The 17184-nt window shown below is 39.4% G+C and overlaps 1 protein-coding gene across 5 annotated transcripts in view; it reads left to right on the plus strand.

Moving 5' to 3' along the window:
* The window catches only part of tgo (Aryl hydrocarbon receptor nuclear translocator homolog tgo), a 456070-nt gene that overhangs the window by 249863 nt on the left and 189023 nt on the right, over positions 1-17184 (plus strand). For all 5 annotated transcript variants that reach the window (XM_065224445.1, XM_065224441.1, XM_065224442.1 and 2 more), the window contains one exon: positions 1345-1425. In XM_065224445.1, coding sequence (XP_065080517.1) covers positions 1345-1425 — 81 coding nt within the window. The remainder of the gene's footprint in view (positions 1-1344; positions 1426-17184) is intronic.

The following is a 17184-nucleotide window of genomic DNA, read 5'->3' on the forward strand; positions in this document are numbered from 1 at the left end:
ATTCCGCCAAGGGGGGCTTTGTTAAAAGTTTGCAGAATTGCAATCCGCTGTGAAAATGAGCAGAGTATGGTTTCGCAATTCCTTAACCAATCAATTTTGAAAAAATGACGAAGTTGTGCAGATTGTACATCACACGGAAACGGTTGGACACTGCTAACGCTAGAGATAAAGCAATTTCCCGATCCCACGAACATCGATGCATGCTGCACGTGTCAGTGGGTAGATTGTTCCCGACCTTGGTCTCGGTTGCAGAATCTTCCGAGTAAATATAGCTCTCTCCGACACACATAGACCAACCACTGCGCGCGTTCAATAGAACATCGATTCCCAACCTGGGTTTCGCGAACCCCCACTAAACGGAAAGCACATGAAAATAAGCCATGTTGAGCGAGCTTGACCGTACGGTGGGGTAACGTTGAGAATCGATGCAATAGACGGTTCTTTGTGCATTCACAGCACTCGAACTTGTTTGTCGTGCGGTGCAGTGCGTGTCCTCTTTTGTTTTTATTGCTCGATTGCTCGCAATGCCGAAGATGTGTCGGTACAGCTAAAGAGAGGGTGAACTATCGTGCGACTAACCGTTCCGTTAGACTTGGTGCTCTCTATGATGACGATGGACATCCTCTCGAACGTTTTTCTCGTCATTTCCGTTGACTCACTGACTAAAAAAAAGCTCTGTCTACAGAATCACGCGACCGGCCTATGGCGGCGGTGGGTGGTTAGCTGACGGGATTACACTCCCCCCCCCCCTCCACGCTTATTCTCAATTCACTCGATTTTAACTTTCCACTCAGGTTTGCCACGTACTCGACCGACGCGCGCGTTTTCGTTAACCTTCCCCTTCCCCTTTACCCTACTTGTGTGGATATGTCAGAGACATTACCTTTCCCCACCAGGAGTTCTTCGTTTGTGTTTGTGCTTGTTATTGTTTACAGGAATGAACGCCCGGTTGACTCCTGGGTCGTCCTATACATATCGGAACATGTGTCGGCAACGACCAGGACACGGACACGGAATGAATGTAGGTCAGTCACCAAACGATGTTCCCTTCTGGGTGTCAACAAACAACAACCCGGCGTATTCCTCCAGGAGCGCCGCAACCGTCGTCGTCGTCGGACACATCCCTTCTTATAGTCTGCACACGTCCGTGTCGAAGTGATCTCACGCGCGCCGTCGCCGGTTGCGCGTTTGGAATACTATCTCGATTGACTGGTTTCCCTCCTTCGCCGCTGTTCCAATCCACCCAAACACTAAAACAGTTGTTTCAGCTAATGCATATTTCGATTTTGTGTGCGGTTAAGTTCAATGCTAATCAATATTTTTCGTTTCTCCATTTTTTTGCAGATCTGATGAGGATAGTGCTAGTGGGAACAAATACAACAGAATGGAAGAGGACAACGTTCAAGATAAGGAGCGCTTCGCCAGGTGAGTTAAACTTGTTTCCGCGTGGAACGTTCAGCTGTTCTCCACATTCTATCTGCATTCAATGGTCCTTTTTTTCCTAATCCAAAAATCATTTAAAATTTTAAAAATGAAATTGAGTAAAACTGGGCAATTACCCCGTCTTCAGCGAAGTTGTTCAATTGAGTGAGAACTCTCAGATAGCGGATAGTTTAGTTCAAAAGTGGCTGTCCTCAGAAAAATCGTTCAGATGAGTAAGGCCTCTTTGATGATGGTAAGGATAGTCCACGAGGAGCCACTATTGATAATAAATATTGTGTTGCAGCATATCCTACGACGTTGACCGTATACCATGTTTCCGTATTCTGAAAATGAACTGGGACCTCTCAGACGAAAAAAAATCTTCTCCTTCATTCCGTCTTTGGAGATTTTGCCTTCTCTCAACTTAGTGTTCTTTGTAATTGAGAGCTTTCTATCGTCGAGAAATTTTCCAACCCTAAAATAATATGAGACGGCAAAATTACACAGTTGAACGGAAATTCTTTGTTGAAGTTGAAGTTATTCAAAAGATGCAATGAAATTCAAACGTTTTGCCAATGGGAAGTCTCTAAAGTTTCATGAATAAAACATAAATATATAAATAACTTGAAAGCTTCCTACTGTTGAAAGGAATTTATTGCATTCTGACTCGACTAAACTATAAATTCTGACTCGACGAACCTATAAAAAGAAAATTTAATAAAATAACGACCGGAGAACTTTACGACATTTCCATTCACATCAAAGAACTTCAAGAAACTTCAGAATACTTCAAGTAAGTTCATAGATCTAAATGAAATTTCAGATCGCGATTTGGAGGGGGCCCAGATGGTCGAAATTTTTATACCCGGGTTTCCCAGTATACAATATTTCAAAATTCTTTTCTTGTCGGCTGGTGGATTTCCCAAACCTTTAAATCGATTTATCTCCGTAAATATGCCTCTAATCGCGATTTGGGGGGTGTTCAGATGGTCGAAATTTTTATACCTGTATTTCCCACCATCAAATATTTTAAAATTCTTTACTTGTCGGCTGGTGGATTTCCCAAACCTTTAAATCGATTTATCTCCGTTAATATGCCTCTAATCGCGATTTGGAGGGTGCTCAGATGGTTGAAATTTTAATAACCGGGTTTCCCGGTATAACATATTTCAAAATTCTTTACTTGTCGGCTGGTGGATTTCCCAAACCATTAAATCGATTTATCTCCGTAAATATGCCTCTAATCGCGATTTGGGGGGTGTTCAGGTGGTCGAAATTTTTATACCCAGATTTCCCAGTATAAAATATTTCAAAATTCTTTACTTGTCGGCTGGTGGATTTCCCAAACCATTAAATCGATTTATCTCCGGAAATATGCCTCTAATCGCGATTTGGGGGCTGTTCAGATGGTTGAAATTTTAATAACCGGGTTTCCCAGTATACAATATTTCAAAATTCTTTTCTTGTAAGCTGGTGGATTTCCCAAACCTTTAAATCGATTTATCTCCGTAAATATGCCTCTAATCGCGATTTGGGAGGTTTTCAGATGGTTGAAAATTTTGTACACGGATTTCCCAGCATAAAATATTTCAAAATTCTTTACTTGTCGGCTGGTGGATTTCCTAAACCATTAAATCGATTTATCTCCGTAAATATGCCTCTTATCGCGATTTGGGGGGTGTTCAGATGGTCGAAATTTTTATACCCGGATTTCCCAGCATAACATATTTTAAAATTCTTTACTTGTCGGCTGGTGGATTTCCCAGCCCTTTAAATCGATTTATCTCCGTAAATATGCCTCTAATCGCGATTTGGGGGGTGCTCAGAAGGTTGAAATTTTAATTACCGGGTTTCCCAGTATACAGTATTTCAACCTTCTTTTCTTGTCGGCTGGTGGATTTCCCAAACCTTTAAATCGATTTATTTCCTTAATCTCTAATCGCGATTTGGGGGGTGTTCAGATGGTCGAAATTTTTATACCCGGATTTCCCAGCATAAAATATTTCAAAATTCTTTACTTGTAAGCTGGTGGATTTCCCAAACCTTTAAATCGATTTATCTCCGTAAATATGCCTCTAATCGCGATTTGGGAGGTTTTCAGATGGTTGAAAATTTTGTACACGGATTTCCCAGCATAAAATATTTCAAAATTCTTTACTTGTCGGCTGGTGGATTTCCCAAACCATTAAATCGATTTATCTCCGTAAATATGCCTCTAATCGCGATTTGGGGGGTGTTCAGATGGTCGAAATTTTTATACCCGGATTTCCCAGCATAAAATATTTTAAAATTCTTTACTTGTCGGCTGGTGGATTTCCCAACCCTTTAAATCGATTTATCTCCGTAAATATGCCTCTAATCGCGATTTGGGGGGTGCTCAGAAGGTTGAAATTTTAATTACCGGGTTTCCCAGTATACAGTATTTCAACCTTCTTTTCTTGTCGGCTGGTGGATTTCCCAAACCTTTAAATCGATTTATTTCCTTAATCTCTAATCGCGATTTGGGGGGTGTTCAGATGGTCGAAATTTTTATACCCGGATTTCCCAGCATAAAATATTTCAAAATTCTTTACTTGTAAGCTGGTGGATTTCCCAAACCTTTAAATCGATTTATCTCCGTAAATATGCCTCTAATCGCGATTTGGGAGGTTTTCAGATGGTTGAAAATTTTGTACACGGATTTCCCAGCATAAAATATTTCAAAATTCTTTACTTGTCGGCTGGTGGATTTCCCAAACCATTAAATCGATTTATCTCCGTAAATATGCCTCTTATCGCGATTTGGGGGGTGTTCAGATGGTCGAAATTTTTATACCCGGATTTCCCAGTATAAAATATCTCAAAATTCTTTACTTGTCGGCTGGTGGATTTCCCAAACCATTAAATCGATTTATCTCCGGAAATATGCCTCTAATCGCGATTTGGGGGGTGTTCAGATGGTTGAAATTTTAATAACCGGGTTTCCCAGTATACAATATTTCAAAATTCTTTTCTTGTAAGCTGGTGGATTTCCCAAACCTTTAAATCGATTTATCTCCGTAAATATGCCTCTAATCGCGATTTGGGAGGTTTTCAGATGGTTGAAAATTTTGTACACGGATTTCCCAGCATAAAATATTTCAAAATTCTTTACTTGTCGGCTGGTGGATTTCCCAAACCATTAAATCGATTTATCTCCGTTAATATGCCTCTAATCGCGATTTGGAGGGTGCTCAGATGGTTGAAATTTTAATAACCGGGTTTCCCGGTATAACATATTTCAAAATTCTTTACTTGTCGGCTGGTGGATTTCCCAAACCATTAAATCGATTTATCTCCGTAAATATGCCTCTAATCGCGATTTGGGGGGTGTTCAGGTGGTCGAAATTTTTATACCCGGATTTCCCAGTATAAAATATTTCAAAATTCTTTACTTGTCGGCTGGTGGATTTCCCAAACCATTAAATCGATTTATCTCCGGAAATATGCCTCTAATCGCGATTTGGGGGGTGTTCAGATGGTTGAAATTTTAATAACCGGGTTTCCCAGTATACAATATTTCAAAATTCTTTTCTTGTAAGCTGGTGGATTTCCCAAACCTTTAAATCGATTTATCTCCGTAAATATGCCTCTAATCGCGATTTGGGAGGTTTTCAGATGGTTGAAAATTTTGTACACGGATTTCCCAGCATAAAATATTTCAAAATTCTTTACTTGTCGGCTGGTGGATTTCCCAAACCATTAAATCGATTTATCTCCGTTAATATGCCTCTAATCGCGATTTGGAGGGTGCTCAGATGGTTGAAATTTTAATAACCGGGTTTCCCGGTATAACATATTTCAAAATTCTTTACTTGTCGGCTGGTGGATTTCCCAAACCATTAAATCGATTTATCTCCGTAAATATGCCTCTAATCGCGATTTGGGGGGTGTTCAGGTGGTCGAAATTTTTATACCCGGATTTCCCAGTATAAAATATTTCAAAATTCTTTACTTGTCGGCTGGTGGATTTCCCAAACCATTAAATCGATTTATCTCCGGAAATATGCCTCTAATCGCGATTTGGGGGGTGTTCAGATGGTTGAAATTTTAATAACCGGGTTTCCCAGTATACAATATTTCAAAATTCTTTTCTTGTAAGCTGGTGGATTTCCCAAACCTTTAAATCGATTTATCTCCGTAAATATGCCTCTAATCGCGATTTGGGAGGTTTTCAGATGGTTGAAAATTTTGTACACGGATTTCCTAGCATAAAATATTTCAAAATTCTTTACTTGTCGGCTGGTGGATTTCCCAAACCATTAAATCGATTTATCTCCGTAAATATGCCTCTTATCGCGATTTGGGGGGTGTTCAGATGGTCGAAATTTTTATACCCGGATTTCCCAGCATAAAATATTTTAAAATTCTTTACTTGTCGGCTGGTGGATTTCCCAGCCCTTTAAATCGATTTATCTCCGTAAATATGCCTCTAATCGCGATTTGGGGGGTGCTCAGAAGGTTGAAATTTTAATTACCGGGTTTCCCAGTATACAGTATTTCAACCTTCTTTTCTTGTCGGCTGGTGGATTTCCCAAACCTTTAAATCGATTTATTTCCTTAATCTCTAATCGCGATTTGGGGGGTGTTCAGATGGTCGAAATTTTTATACCCGGATTTCCCAGCATAAAATATTTCAAAATTCTTTACTTGTAAGCTGGTGGATTTCCCAAACCTTTAAATCGATTTATCTCCGTAAATATGCCTCTAATCGCGATTTGGGAGGTTTTCAGATGGTTGAAAATTTTGTACACGGATTTCCCAGCATAAAATATTTCAAAATTCTTTACTTGTCGGCTGGTGGATTTCCCAAACCATTAAATCGATTTATCTCCGTAAATATGCCTCTAATCGCGATTTGGGGGGTGCTCAGATGGTCGAAATTTTAATAACCGGGTTTCCCAGTATAAAATATTTCAAAATTCTTTACTTGTCGGCTGGTGGATTTCCCAAACATTTAAATCGATTTATCTCCGTAAATATGCCTCTAATCGCGATTTGGGGGGTGTTCAGATGGTCGAAATTTTTATGCTCGGATTTCCCAGTATAAAGTATTTCAAAATTCTTTGCTTGTCGGCTGGTGGATTTCCCAAACCTTTAAATCGATTTATCTCCGTAAATATGCCTCCAATCGCGATTTGGGGGGTGTTCAGATGGTCGAAATTTTTATACCCGGGTTTCCAAGTTTAAATTATTTCAAAATTCTTTACTTGTTGGGTGGTGGATTTCCCAAACCTTTAAATCGATTTATCTCCGTAAATATGCCTCTAATTGCGATTTGGGGGGTGTTCAGATGGTCGAAATTTTTATACCCGGGTTTCCAAGTTTAAATTATTTCAAAATTCTTTACTTGTTGGGTGGTGGATTTCCCAAACCTTTAAATCGATTTATCTCCGTAAATATACCTCTAATCGCGATTAGGGGGTGTTCAGATGGTCGAAATTTTTTTACCCTGATTTCCCAATACAAAATATTTTAAAATTCCTTACTTTACGACTGGTGGATTTCCCAAACCTTTAAATCGATTTATCTTCGTAAATATGCTTCGAATCTGGCTGGTGGATTTTCCAAACCTTTAAATCGATTTATCTCCGTAAATATGCCTCTAATAGCGATTTGGGGGGTGTTCAGATGGTCGAAATGTTTATACTCGGATTTCCCAGCATAAAATATTTAAAAATACTTTACTTGTCGGGTGGTGGTTTTCCCAAACCATTAAATCGAGTTATCTCTAACTTATAGAAAATTTTGGAAATTCTAAGAATTAAAAGGATGTTCTGAAAAATTCGGTATATTCAAGAACTTCAAGAACATCCAGAACAACATGGGAGATTAAAGATCTGTTATGGTAAGTTCTGATAACTTTAGGGCACTTCAATAGATTTCAGGATAATTTCAAGAACTTTTGTGAAAATCTGTTAGCTTCAATGTAGTTCCATCAACTGCAAGAAAATTGCAGGAACTGTACTGATGATGGCAAAACTTCAGTTGAGTTTAAAAATATTAAGGGAAGCTACGTAACTTCGGCCAGTTCTGAGAAATCAGTGCAGGTCCATGACTAGGAGAATTGCGAAAATTCATGTACATCAGGACCAAATTAGCCGTGATAAGCTCCATTTGAATTTTGCAAAGTCTCAAAACACTCTTTTGCTTCTAATCGAAATTGCATGCTTCCACCAAATTGTATTACACGCTGTGTACATACTGTAGCACTCACACACACAATGAAACCAAAGTTTACCAGCCGATAATGGTGTTTCATAAAAATAACCGTACACAACAAAAGGACCGCCATCGGAGCATTGCAAAATTACATAGCCCAGAAGGGAGTTCTCAACGACCAAAAAACAAAGAAACACCAGAAACGTCCGTGTCGATAAATTCCTCCGTAGCAATAAATCAAGTGAAATTTGATTCACTGCAAGATGTTCTCCGCTGGAGTGTAATTACAACAATGTTAACAATATTGTTTTTAAAAACAATCACCGAATAACTTTGGCACAAATCGATCGTTTTCTCCACCTCACCCGTTTTCGCTCTGCAGCTCACGTCAAAAGAAAAAAAAATTCCAAGCAGAAGCGCAACAACCCCAGCAACGGCACAAACACAAACCATTGCACTGTAAAGCATCATTTAATTCGATGTGATTAATGTTGAACATTTCTTCTTTCACTGCAATTCCTCAAAAAACTAAGATATGGCGCAAAAACCAAAACCGAGCGCAAGGCACAAGGAAAATTCCCCTTTGGCCTTGCTGCGCGAAGCCCGAAAGCCCTCTCCAAGGAACGCAGCGATAATGATGATGAGCTTCTTTTCCCGGATCGTAACCCCCCTTCTCCCATGCCGAAATTCGGCGGGGCGAGAGTGTCTTCATCAACTGCAAAACGCGCATAAGTACCACACCACACACATCCACCGCACCGGGGCATCATTATGCTTTGATTTTTTCGCACACGGACAATTTCAATGATCCCAAGGAGCAAAAACAAAAAAGTAACAAAATGCAGAACAGGTTGCGGATCCATACCGAGGCTGCCGTGGCGAACGGCGCAGAAGAAGACGACAACGACGACGACGACGTCGTTCCCGGGAAGCTCCTTCTTGCCTTCCCAGGAAGAGGACTCGGGAGAGATAAAACACATGCCCTATAATTGTTCGGGAAATGTTTGTAATTAAAGAATTCTTTGTGAGCTGTGTTTTTGTTCGCTGTTGTACTGAACTTTTGTTTTCCCGCCGTCATCGTGGGATCTGTCGAAGTCCGTCATATTCTCGGTTGTTATTTTCGTTTGATGGAAGGCACCCGAATCAATACCAATTTGCTGCGCTGTCTAGGTCGTCAACGATTTTGACTGGAATCCCTTTTGTTTTGGACAGCTCATTTCCCTGCCCACCCTCATCGGCTGGTGTCTTCGATTTAATCCAGAGCGATTATCGAAATCCATCCACTTGACTATAGACTGCCACTCAAGGCATTATGCGAGCAGTGCACGGCAAAATTGGGTCGCCCAGAAAGGCTACGAACTGTGAAAATGTTCATGCGATCAGCTTTCACTGCGTTAATCCAATGGCAATGGCGTAGAATTCGAAACATATCAGAAGGCAATACCAGCACTATGCTGGACGTCATTCGTGCTTTATTAGCAAACCCAAGAGCCCCGAGGGACTATCCGGAGGTCTATTTTTACTCAGTGGATTTCCACCGAAAGAGTTCAACCACTAAATGGCATGAACTCCCTCTGGGTGTCGGTTGTTCTTCTGGCAGAACAAAAATAGACTACTGTTGAACCCCTCGGGGGTTGCCTCTTTCCACAGCCAAATACAACTACTCTGCTTTCGTCCCCTGTGTCTTAAATCCTCACCCCGGTACATGAAACTGTATTTTATTGGAAACGAACCAGAATGATTGATAACCCCACTGAATGAATCTACCTGCACCAAGGGAAAGGAAACCAAATTAAAAGTCTCGCCGGATAGTGTTTACCGTTCACGTCCCCACTCCAAAATAGTAGGTACCTACCAAGGTCCTCTTCGTAGAGTACAAGCTCTTGGAGAAAGAAAGTAACCACTGAACCAGAAGCGCCACTGCTTACAACACTGCATACCAATAATTATTACGTTAATCGAAATCGCCCGAGTTCATGTCCAAGGCAAGAACTAATTTCAAATTTTTCATAAATGGACGATACCCAGAAGGTTTGTGTATGTTCTGTACGCTTCAACACAGAACACTAATTAGTAGGTAAGGCGCAATTTCTCCGCACTCTTTTCTCTTTCACTCACCGGATGACCGGACGAGCAGCCGTGTCTCGTGTTTTAACTCTTTTCGGTTCAAGGGAGCTCCCAAAACACAATCGCTCTCTCACACATTGTAGATAGTGTATGATGGTGTCCGCCAAATTCTGGATAATTTCGCTTAATGTTTAGTTATACGTTCTGTGATCGTCGTAGCCGTAGGACCGGGGGGAGTTTGCAAAAATTGCAATTTGTTGGCTTAGACCAGGTCCGCGTTGCTTCAACCGTGTATGTGTGTGTGTGTGTGCGCGCGGAGACGGATAACGGTACAGGAAGTTTTAATGATCCGGTAAGAAAGGTAAACGGTAGCCTTTACGCTTCGGTGCCACTACTCCGGTGTGGTTCCTGAATCGGTAATTATCACATATTGTGGCTAATGGGTTGGTTGGTGGGCAGTAGCAACAGCAGCAGCAGCAAGTGCACACAAATGGTGCAAAGCTGTAAATCTTGACGCTGTCGGTGAAAGTTTATTTTATATTTTGCAAACCTAGTGAAGTATTAGTTATTTGATAAATTTGGTTTGCTAAAGTCTGTAGAATTAACAGAAGGGGGTTTGAAGCAAGATTATTCCAGTTAGAAGGTTGAACAGAATCGTCAGTTTGTGGGTAGGCCGTCATAGTGACCCAGCTTCAAAAACCAATTTGTTTGTTTTTCAATAGAAACTAACTGAGCGCCTAAATCTTGTTCTACTTGCGCCCATCAATTAAAACATATTCAGCTAAATAAGCTTCTGGTTGACCAAATCTTAATTGCGGGACTTTTTGTTTTACTCCTGCCATCAGATTGCCAGACCAGAACACCAGTTTTCCTTAAACTGTTTCTCGCTTTCAACAGTTTTTTTTTTGTGGGTCTTCTTCAGGTTCCGCTTGACGATGGCCCAATATTTTTCGAATGGGTGGAGCTCTGGCGTGTTGTTGTCCTTGGACACTACCTGCACATGGTTGGAGGCATACCACAGGAGGCAGGATGCCAAATCCGGCCAAAACAGCACGGATCAATCGTGTTGCTTCAGGAAAGTCGGCTGACGTTTTTCCAGACACTCGTTCACGTAAATTTCCTGGTTGACAGTCCCGGTTGCAATGAAAATGTTGCTTTTTAAGCCACAGGTACAGATACCCGAGCAAAGTTAGAGATCAAATTGAAATCAGAATTTGCTGTTATGATGTAACTTATTTTGAATACTCAATTTGATCTCATTTTGGTTGACTTAACGGTTAACACAGCAAAAATGAGAGCAAAATTTTACACTGTTGAATCAAACGGAAAACTAATTCTGCTTTCAATGAAATCAATTTGATTACTGATTTTGGATTCATAATGTTTTTGACTGAATACGGGCCTGTCGTAAATGGTTAGCATCCATGCTTCTCATGCTGAAAGATTTGAGCTCAAATGTCACCTCGGGCTAGTCACGAATGACCTAAAATGTGTTCAACAAAACTAATAAACAATAATCGTTAGTTTAACGACAGATGAACTTTAATCAAATTTTAAACAAGAAATAACAGCAGAACTTCAAGTTAAGTTGCTTTGATTTAAAAAGTCTTGACTGCATAATGAAAGCACAATATGATATCAGACTTCTGTCGCGACAATTGAAATCAAAATGAGTTTTCATTATGATAGGAACTGCAAACTTTAATATCGATTTGCTTTCATTTTATCAACCGACTTTGCTTGGGTAGTAGACTGATGCAAAATTTGAAATTTTCGCTCCACAGTGTTCAAACGGTTTCAAATTGGGCCCTGATTAGCTTACGAAAGTTTAAACCCATTTGATAAGAAACTGAATTGGCACAAACCATTTGAAGTTTATATAGGAATAATTATGGGAAAACAAAACTTTTTGTTCATTGCCTTCTAGCCCTTTTACAAAATGTACTGTTTACAAATTCTATTGCTATTCTGATGGAAATTATTATCAACTACAATTTTGCAGAATATTGTTTTTCAGCCAAACGTCAAATTAAATAGTTATTAATTGTTTAAGAGATTGATAATGTTATGGCAAGATTAAGCAACTGTATTGTGGGCAACACTGTATTATGCAGTGTGACATAGTAGCCATGATATTTGTCCTCTATTCTACGCACCATAAACACCAATGTTGCCTGCTGAACAGTTGATTGAGCATAATCATAAGACATCAGTGACTTGAATCATTGATAATTTTTGTTCCTTACATTTGATCGAAAAGTGGTCTTGAACAAAATTGTAGTTGAATAAAATTTCTACTAGCTCAGCTCTCATTTTTTAAAGTAGAGTGAACTGGTGAATTTTGAGATAGATATGAATCGAAATTATGGTTTCTCCATAGTAATTCCCATATAAACTTCAAATGGTTTGTGCCAAGTCAGTTTCTTACTAAATGAAATAAAATTTTTGGAGGCTAATCAGGGCCCAATTTGGAACTGTGGAGCGAAAATTTCAAATTTTGCATCAGTCTATTGGGTAGCCTACCAAACCAGATATTTATTAGCGAATATCGACCAGTTTCATATACTTGAAAATGTCAGTTACCTTCCCTTTTCCTGTTGCCGTATAAAACTCTTGCCCAGGAAGCTGTTTGAAGTCTGTTAGAAGTGCGAATAGTTCGGATTTTCGGGATGCGCGTGCATTGATGATTTGCTGCGTTGATTTTGATTTATCCATTTGGATAACTGAAGAACAAATGTCAAAATCAAAATAAAGGCGTCATTTTGCACACACGCGCCTACAAAATGAGGGGTGTTCAGGTTTTTTAAATGCTCGATCAAAAGAAATGCGTCACGTTTAAGTCGACCAAATTTTGATCGTAACACCCTTTGACTTTTGCATGAAAATTAGTTTAAAAAAACATAATCCAAACATTTAAACATATTTTAGGCTTCCTTGTTCGGTTTGTACACGTTTTTGTATACGTGGTACATATCAGTAAATTTAAAGACAATGGCTTAATTTCAGGGAAATTACAGAAGTTCTGAGATGTTCAAAGAACTTAAGAAAAAAATCAGGGAAGTTCAGTGATCCTACAACAACGTTAGGAAAATCCGAAATACTCAGAGATCTTTTAAAAACTTCAGGAAAGTTTATAGATCCTTAAAGGAAAAATTCTGAAAGATCAATGCATATCCATGAAAATTGACAAGATGATGATGGTAATCAAACTGTCGTAAAGTTCTCTGTTACGACAGTTTGATTAACATCAAAAACTTCAAGATACTTCAGAATACTTCAAGTAAGTTCAAAGATCTATAGGAAATTTAAGAGAGCTTTGATAAAGTTCTAAGAACTTCAGGGCAGTTCCATAAATGTCCGAAAAATTGTGGACACAGTAGGAAAATTTGAGGATTCCAGGTCCGTTCGATTAATAAAAAAAATATGTAGGAATGTTCAAAGATCACAGTCCAGAAGACTTAAGCGAGGTTGCAGGGGATACTGAAAATAACTAGGATATGCAAAGTTTTGGTCAACTTTGGAGTGTTGTAACTTCGTCAAATATTCGATTTTAATTCTTTCAAAAGCATTCGACTGAAAAACTAATATACCCAAGTGACATTGCAAGTTTTATTAAGGTTTTAAAGCACTCTACAAGTCTAAATCATGGTCTACAGAACCCTCATAAAACCCAAATTGTTACTTGGGTAGTACCTGTAGCAGGGAAAAATTCAATTATCACACCAAAGAATGGCGTGCGATAGCTCTTTCTTCATGGTTTTCCATGAATTTTTCATCAATTGTCTCTTACTACAGGTTCCTTTGGCGGTATCTCGGAGGCTATAGGATTAGATTAGTTTCCCCTTGCTACAGGTTCCGCCGAGAGTACCAAGGAGATTCCAGAAGCAGCCCTTGTGGTCAATTACACAGTTAAAATCTATCCAAAGTCTATTAATGAAAAACCATGAAGAAAGAGCTGTCGCACGGCAAGTTTTGTTCTTAAAACGCAATTGTCCCCTACTACAGTTTCCCCTGGGGCCATCCCGTACCATGAGCGACCATGTGGTCAATGATCTTTCAAGTCCATCGAAAGCCTATTCACTATAAAGCATGAGCTGTCGCACGGCATGTTTTGATGTAAAAACGCAATTGTCCCCTGCTACAGGTTCCCCCGGGAGTATCCCGTGGTTCCAAGGGCGGCCAATGTGTTCCATTGAAAGTTTATGGAAAGCCTATTGATGAACAAATATGAAAAATTAGTTATCGCACGGCATGTTTGGAGTGATTAAAAGATCTGACTGCATTCAGAACGCTCTAGAAGAACCGATTCCAGGGGAATGGACATATCTCGGTTGATTATAGGCCGATTTTAGTTCTTGGCATATAATTCGCTTTGGAAATGGTTCTTCTTGCTGTGTATTCACTTTGGAAATGGTTCTTCTTACTGTGTATATTATAGATTTTTAACCGGTATCATATAAAAAATCTAATCACAAATTTAGCAAAATAGACAAGCCCTTCGGAAACTCGGCTTATCTCCGGTCCCCAGTGACCATGGTTATTTTTGGCCATACCATATTAGTTGAATATTTGAAAAAATTCAAATCGGACCACATTTGACGAAGATAAAACACTCCAAAGTTGACCAAAAAATTGCATATCCTAGTTATGTTGAGTATCCCCTGCAAAAGTTCCATGAGTATCAAAACTTATGGAAAATTTTGAAAACTTTATGCCCATTAATGTTTCATCAGCATCTGGAAAATCATGGAAATTCTAGGAATTTAAAGGATGTTCTGAAAAATTCGGTAGTTTCAAGACCCTCAAGAACGTCCAGAACAACAGAAAGTTAAAGATCTGTTATGGTAAGTTCCGATGGCTCTAGGGCAGTTCAATGGATTTCAGGAAAATTTCTAAAACTTCAGTGAAAATCTATCAGCTTGCCCTTAACAATAACTTCAAGTAAGTTGCAAGAACTTTACTGAAGATGTCAAAACTTCAGTTGAGTTTAAAGATATTAAGGGAGCTACGTAACTTTGACCAGTTCTGAGAACTCAGTGCAGGTCCGTGATTAGGAAAATTGTGGAAATTCAGAGAAGCTCCTAGAATTTCAGGTAAATTTTTAGTTCTTTATGGCAGTACCTTTAAATTTAAAAATAGCGAGAACCTTCAAGAAGTTTCAAAAATTAAAGATTGTCTTGAGAACATCAGCGAAGTTTAGAGAACTTATGTAACATGTCCGAAACTTCAAAGAAGTTCCAAGAAATTCAAAAAAACTGTAGAAAACGTCGGGATGTTTATAGGTCTTACATAAAACTTTATTAATTTCAGGACTACTGTTTTAGGAATTTCAGGTATATCCGGAGCACTTCCGGAAAGTCAAGAAACCTTCAAATAAGTCCAGGTGACAATTGGATTTTTTTTTTATATTTTAATCTCTTTATCTTCTTCTAGAAGTACCAGGAATTTAGGGACGTCCAGAGATCTACTGAAATTTTTAGAAAAGTATAGAAATATTTTGGAAACTTTACAGCTGTCCAGAGTTTTTCAGTGAAGTGTAAATTTTTTTAAGACAGTTCGATTGATAAGAAGGCCAAGAACTACTGGAGAAGTGTGATAATTTGAAATGTATCGATTGAAGCGAATGTGGATAGTATTTCATCACCCGTCAGGGTAACTCCGAAATCACGAGGGAAGATAAGAGAATCTCAGGGCAGGTCATTTTACTTCAAGGAAATTGCAGGAACTCAATAAAAGCTCGAAGAATCTAGAGGAATTTCCGGTACATCAGCAATGTTCGGAGATCTTTAGGGAAGTCCACAGAACTTCGGAGTAGTCTATTTTTTAAGCAGTTTCATTATTCTTAGGCATGTTTTGAGTTTTTCGAGGTACATAAGAGATCTTCAAAGCAGCCGCATTAGTTAATTATAGGAACTTACAAGAAGTTCCAAGAACTATGCAACATTCCAAGAATTTCAGGAATGTTCCAAACATTTCTTTAAATGTGCAGGGTCTTTAGAAACGTTCTATGAATATCAGGAAAATTGTTGGTACTTTAGGGACGTTCCGAGAACTTTTTGAACATTTAGGGAATTTCAGGTAGAGATTAAGGATTTCAAAGGAAGTTCCATGAGCTTCAAGACAGTATCAAAAACTTCAAGCTGCGGGAACTTTTATTGTTCAGCTTTGGGGCAGTTGCAAAACTTCTGAAAAGTCTACATTTTCGGGAGTTTAAAAATCTTGAAGAATGAATCATTTTGTTCCGGCTTTTAATTCACAGTTTTATCATCGTCAACATTTCGGTTCAGGGGTAAAATTCTCATCAGGGCTATTTTTAGTTTAAGATTTTTGCGCTGAACGAAAGACAACTTTATATCCTGAATATGGCCAAGTCCAAAGAGCAACGTCAGACATGAAACATTTTTAAACTGTAAGCAAATATACGAAAATTTTAATCTATTTTTAAGTTTCATGGAAAGCAGCCGACAAGATTAACCGTACCCTAGTTCTAGTGTACATTCCGAAATTACAATTCTGAAAAATCTGTGAGTATCAAGCATTAAATTTACCATGACAGCACTCTTTGTGGGCAAATGCAGCACGGGGAGGTGGAACACTAAAAATCTCGTGGAAGCCAATTCAACGAAACAAGTACTAGTTTATGCTTTATTCGAATACATTGGAAACGAGACTATTTAAAGGGACAGCGGCGCCGGTGGTGTAATGGTAAGCGTGATTACCTCTCACCCCAGCAGGCCTGGGTTCAATCCCAGTCGGAGCCACCGGGATGTTCTGAGGCATAACATCTCTGATCACGGGGAGTAAGCCGTTGGTCCCCAGTTCATGCGTTGATGAGTCGATAGGTAGGGTCCAAGTGTGGGAGCTGCCTCTTTGGCGTCGGTAGTATTGGTGCTCAGCACAGAAAACAATTCGAAGGAAAAAAAAATAAAAGGACAAAGCACGTTGGATTTTTGTAAACGAGATAAAAACTGTCAAATGATCGCTTGATAGGATTTTGCAATACCATCAACCTTTCATTTGGAAAATGTTTGTTTTGAATTGCCCATTTTGCTCGCGTTAGAGACTCATCGGCTTCTTAGTCAATTCCTAATCTACATGACTTTTTTTTTTCAATATTCATTGGGAATGCTTACCTTTATTTGTCAGTCAGGCTAAGGCCTGGGTGTCCTTTGCTATACACAGAAATTGTATCCATTCCACTCGATCCATGACTGCACTTCGCCAGCCTCGCAGTCTGCGAAGGCTTTGCAGGCCACCTTGGTGCGCGCCTCTTCGTCTCTTTCCAGTCGGTTCGTTATTGAGGACCATTTTCGCCGGGCTGTCGTCTGACAGCCGCAATTTGCAGTTTATTCGCGTTCTGCACGTTCAGTTTTTCATCTGCTATCCACCGTAGATGATACTTTACACGTTCCGCTCAAAAACACAAGCGTTTTGTAGATAGTCAGCTTCGTGGTGCGTGTTTTGATGTTTCTGCTGGTGTCATTATCGTCGGTCACCAGGGGTCCTAAGCACTCT

The sequence above is a fragment of the Ochlerotatus camptorhynchus genome, unplaced genomic scaffold, assembly GCF_037179485.1.
Source record: "Ochlerotatus camptorhynchus isolate MF236.1 unplaced genomic scaffold, CSIRO-AGI_Acam_v1.1 ptg000211l, whole genome shotgun sequence".
Lineage (NCBI taxonomy): Eukaryota > Metazoa > Arthropoda > Insecta > Diptera > Culicidae > Ochlerotatus > Ochlerotatus camptorhynchus.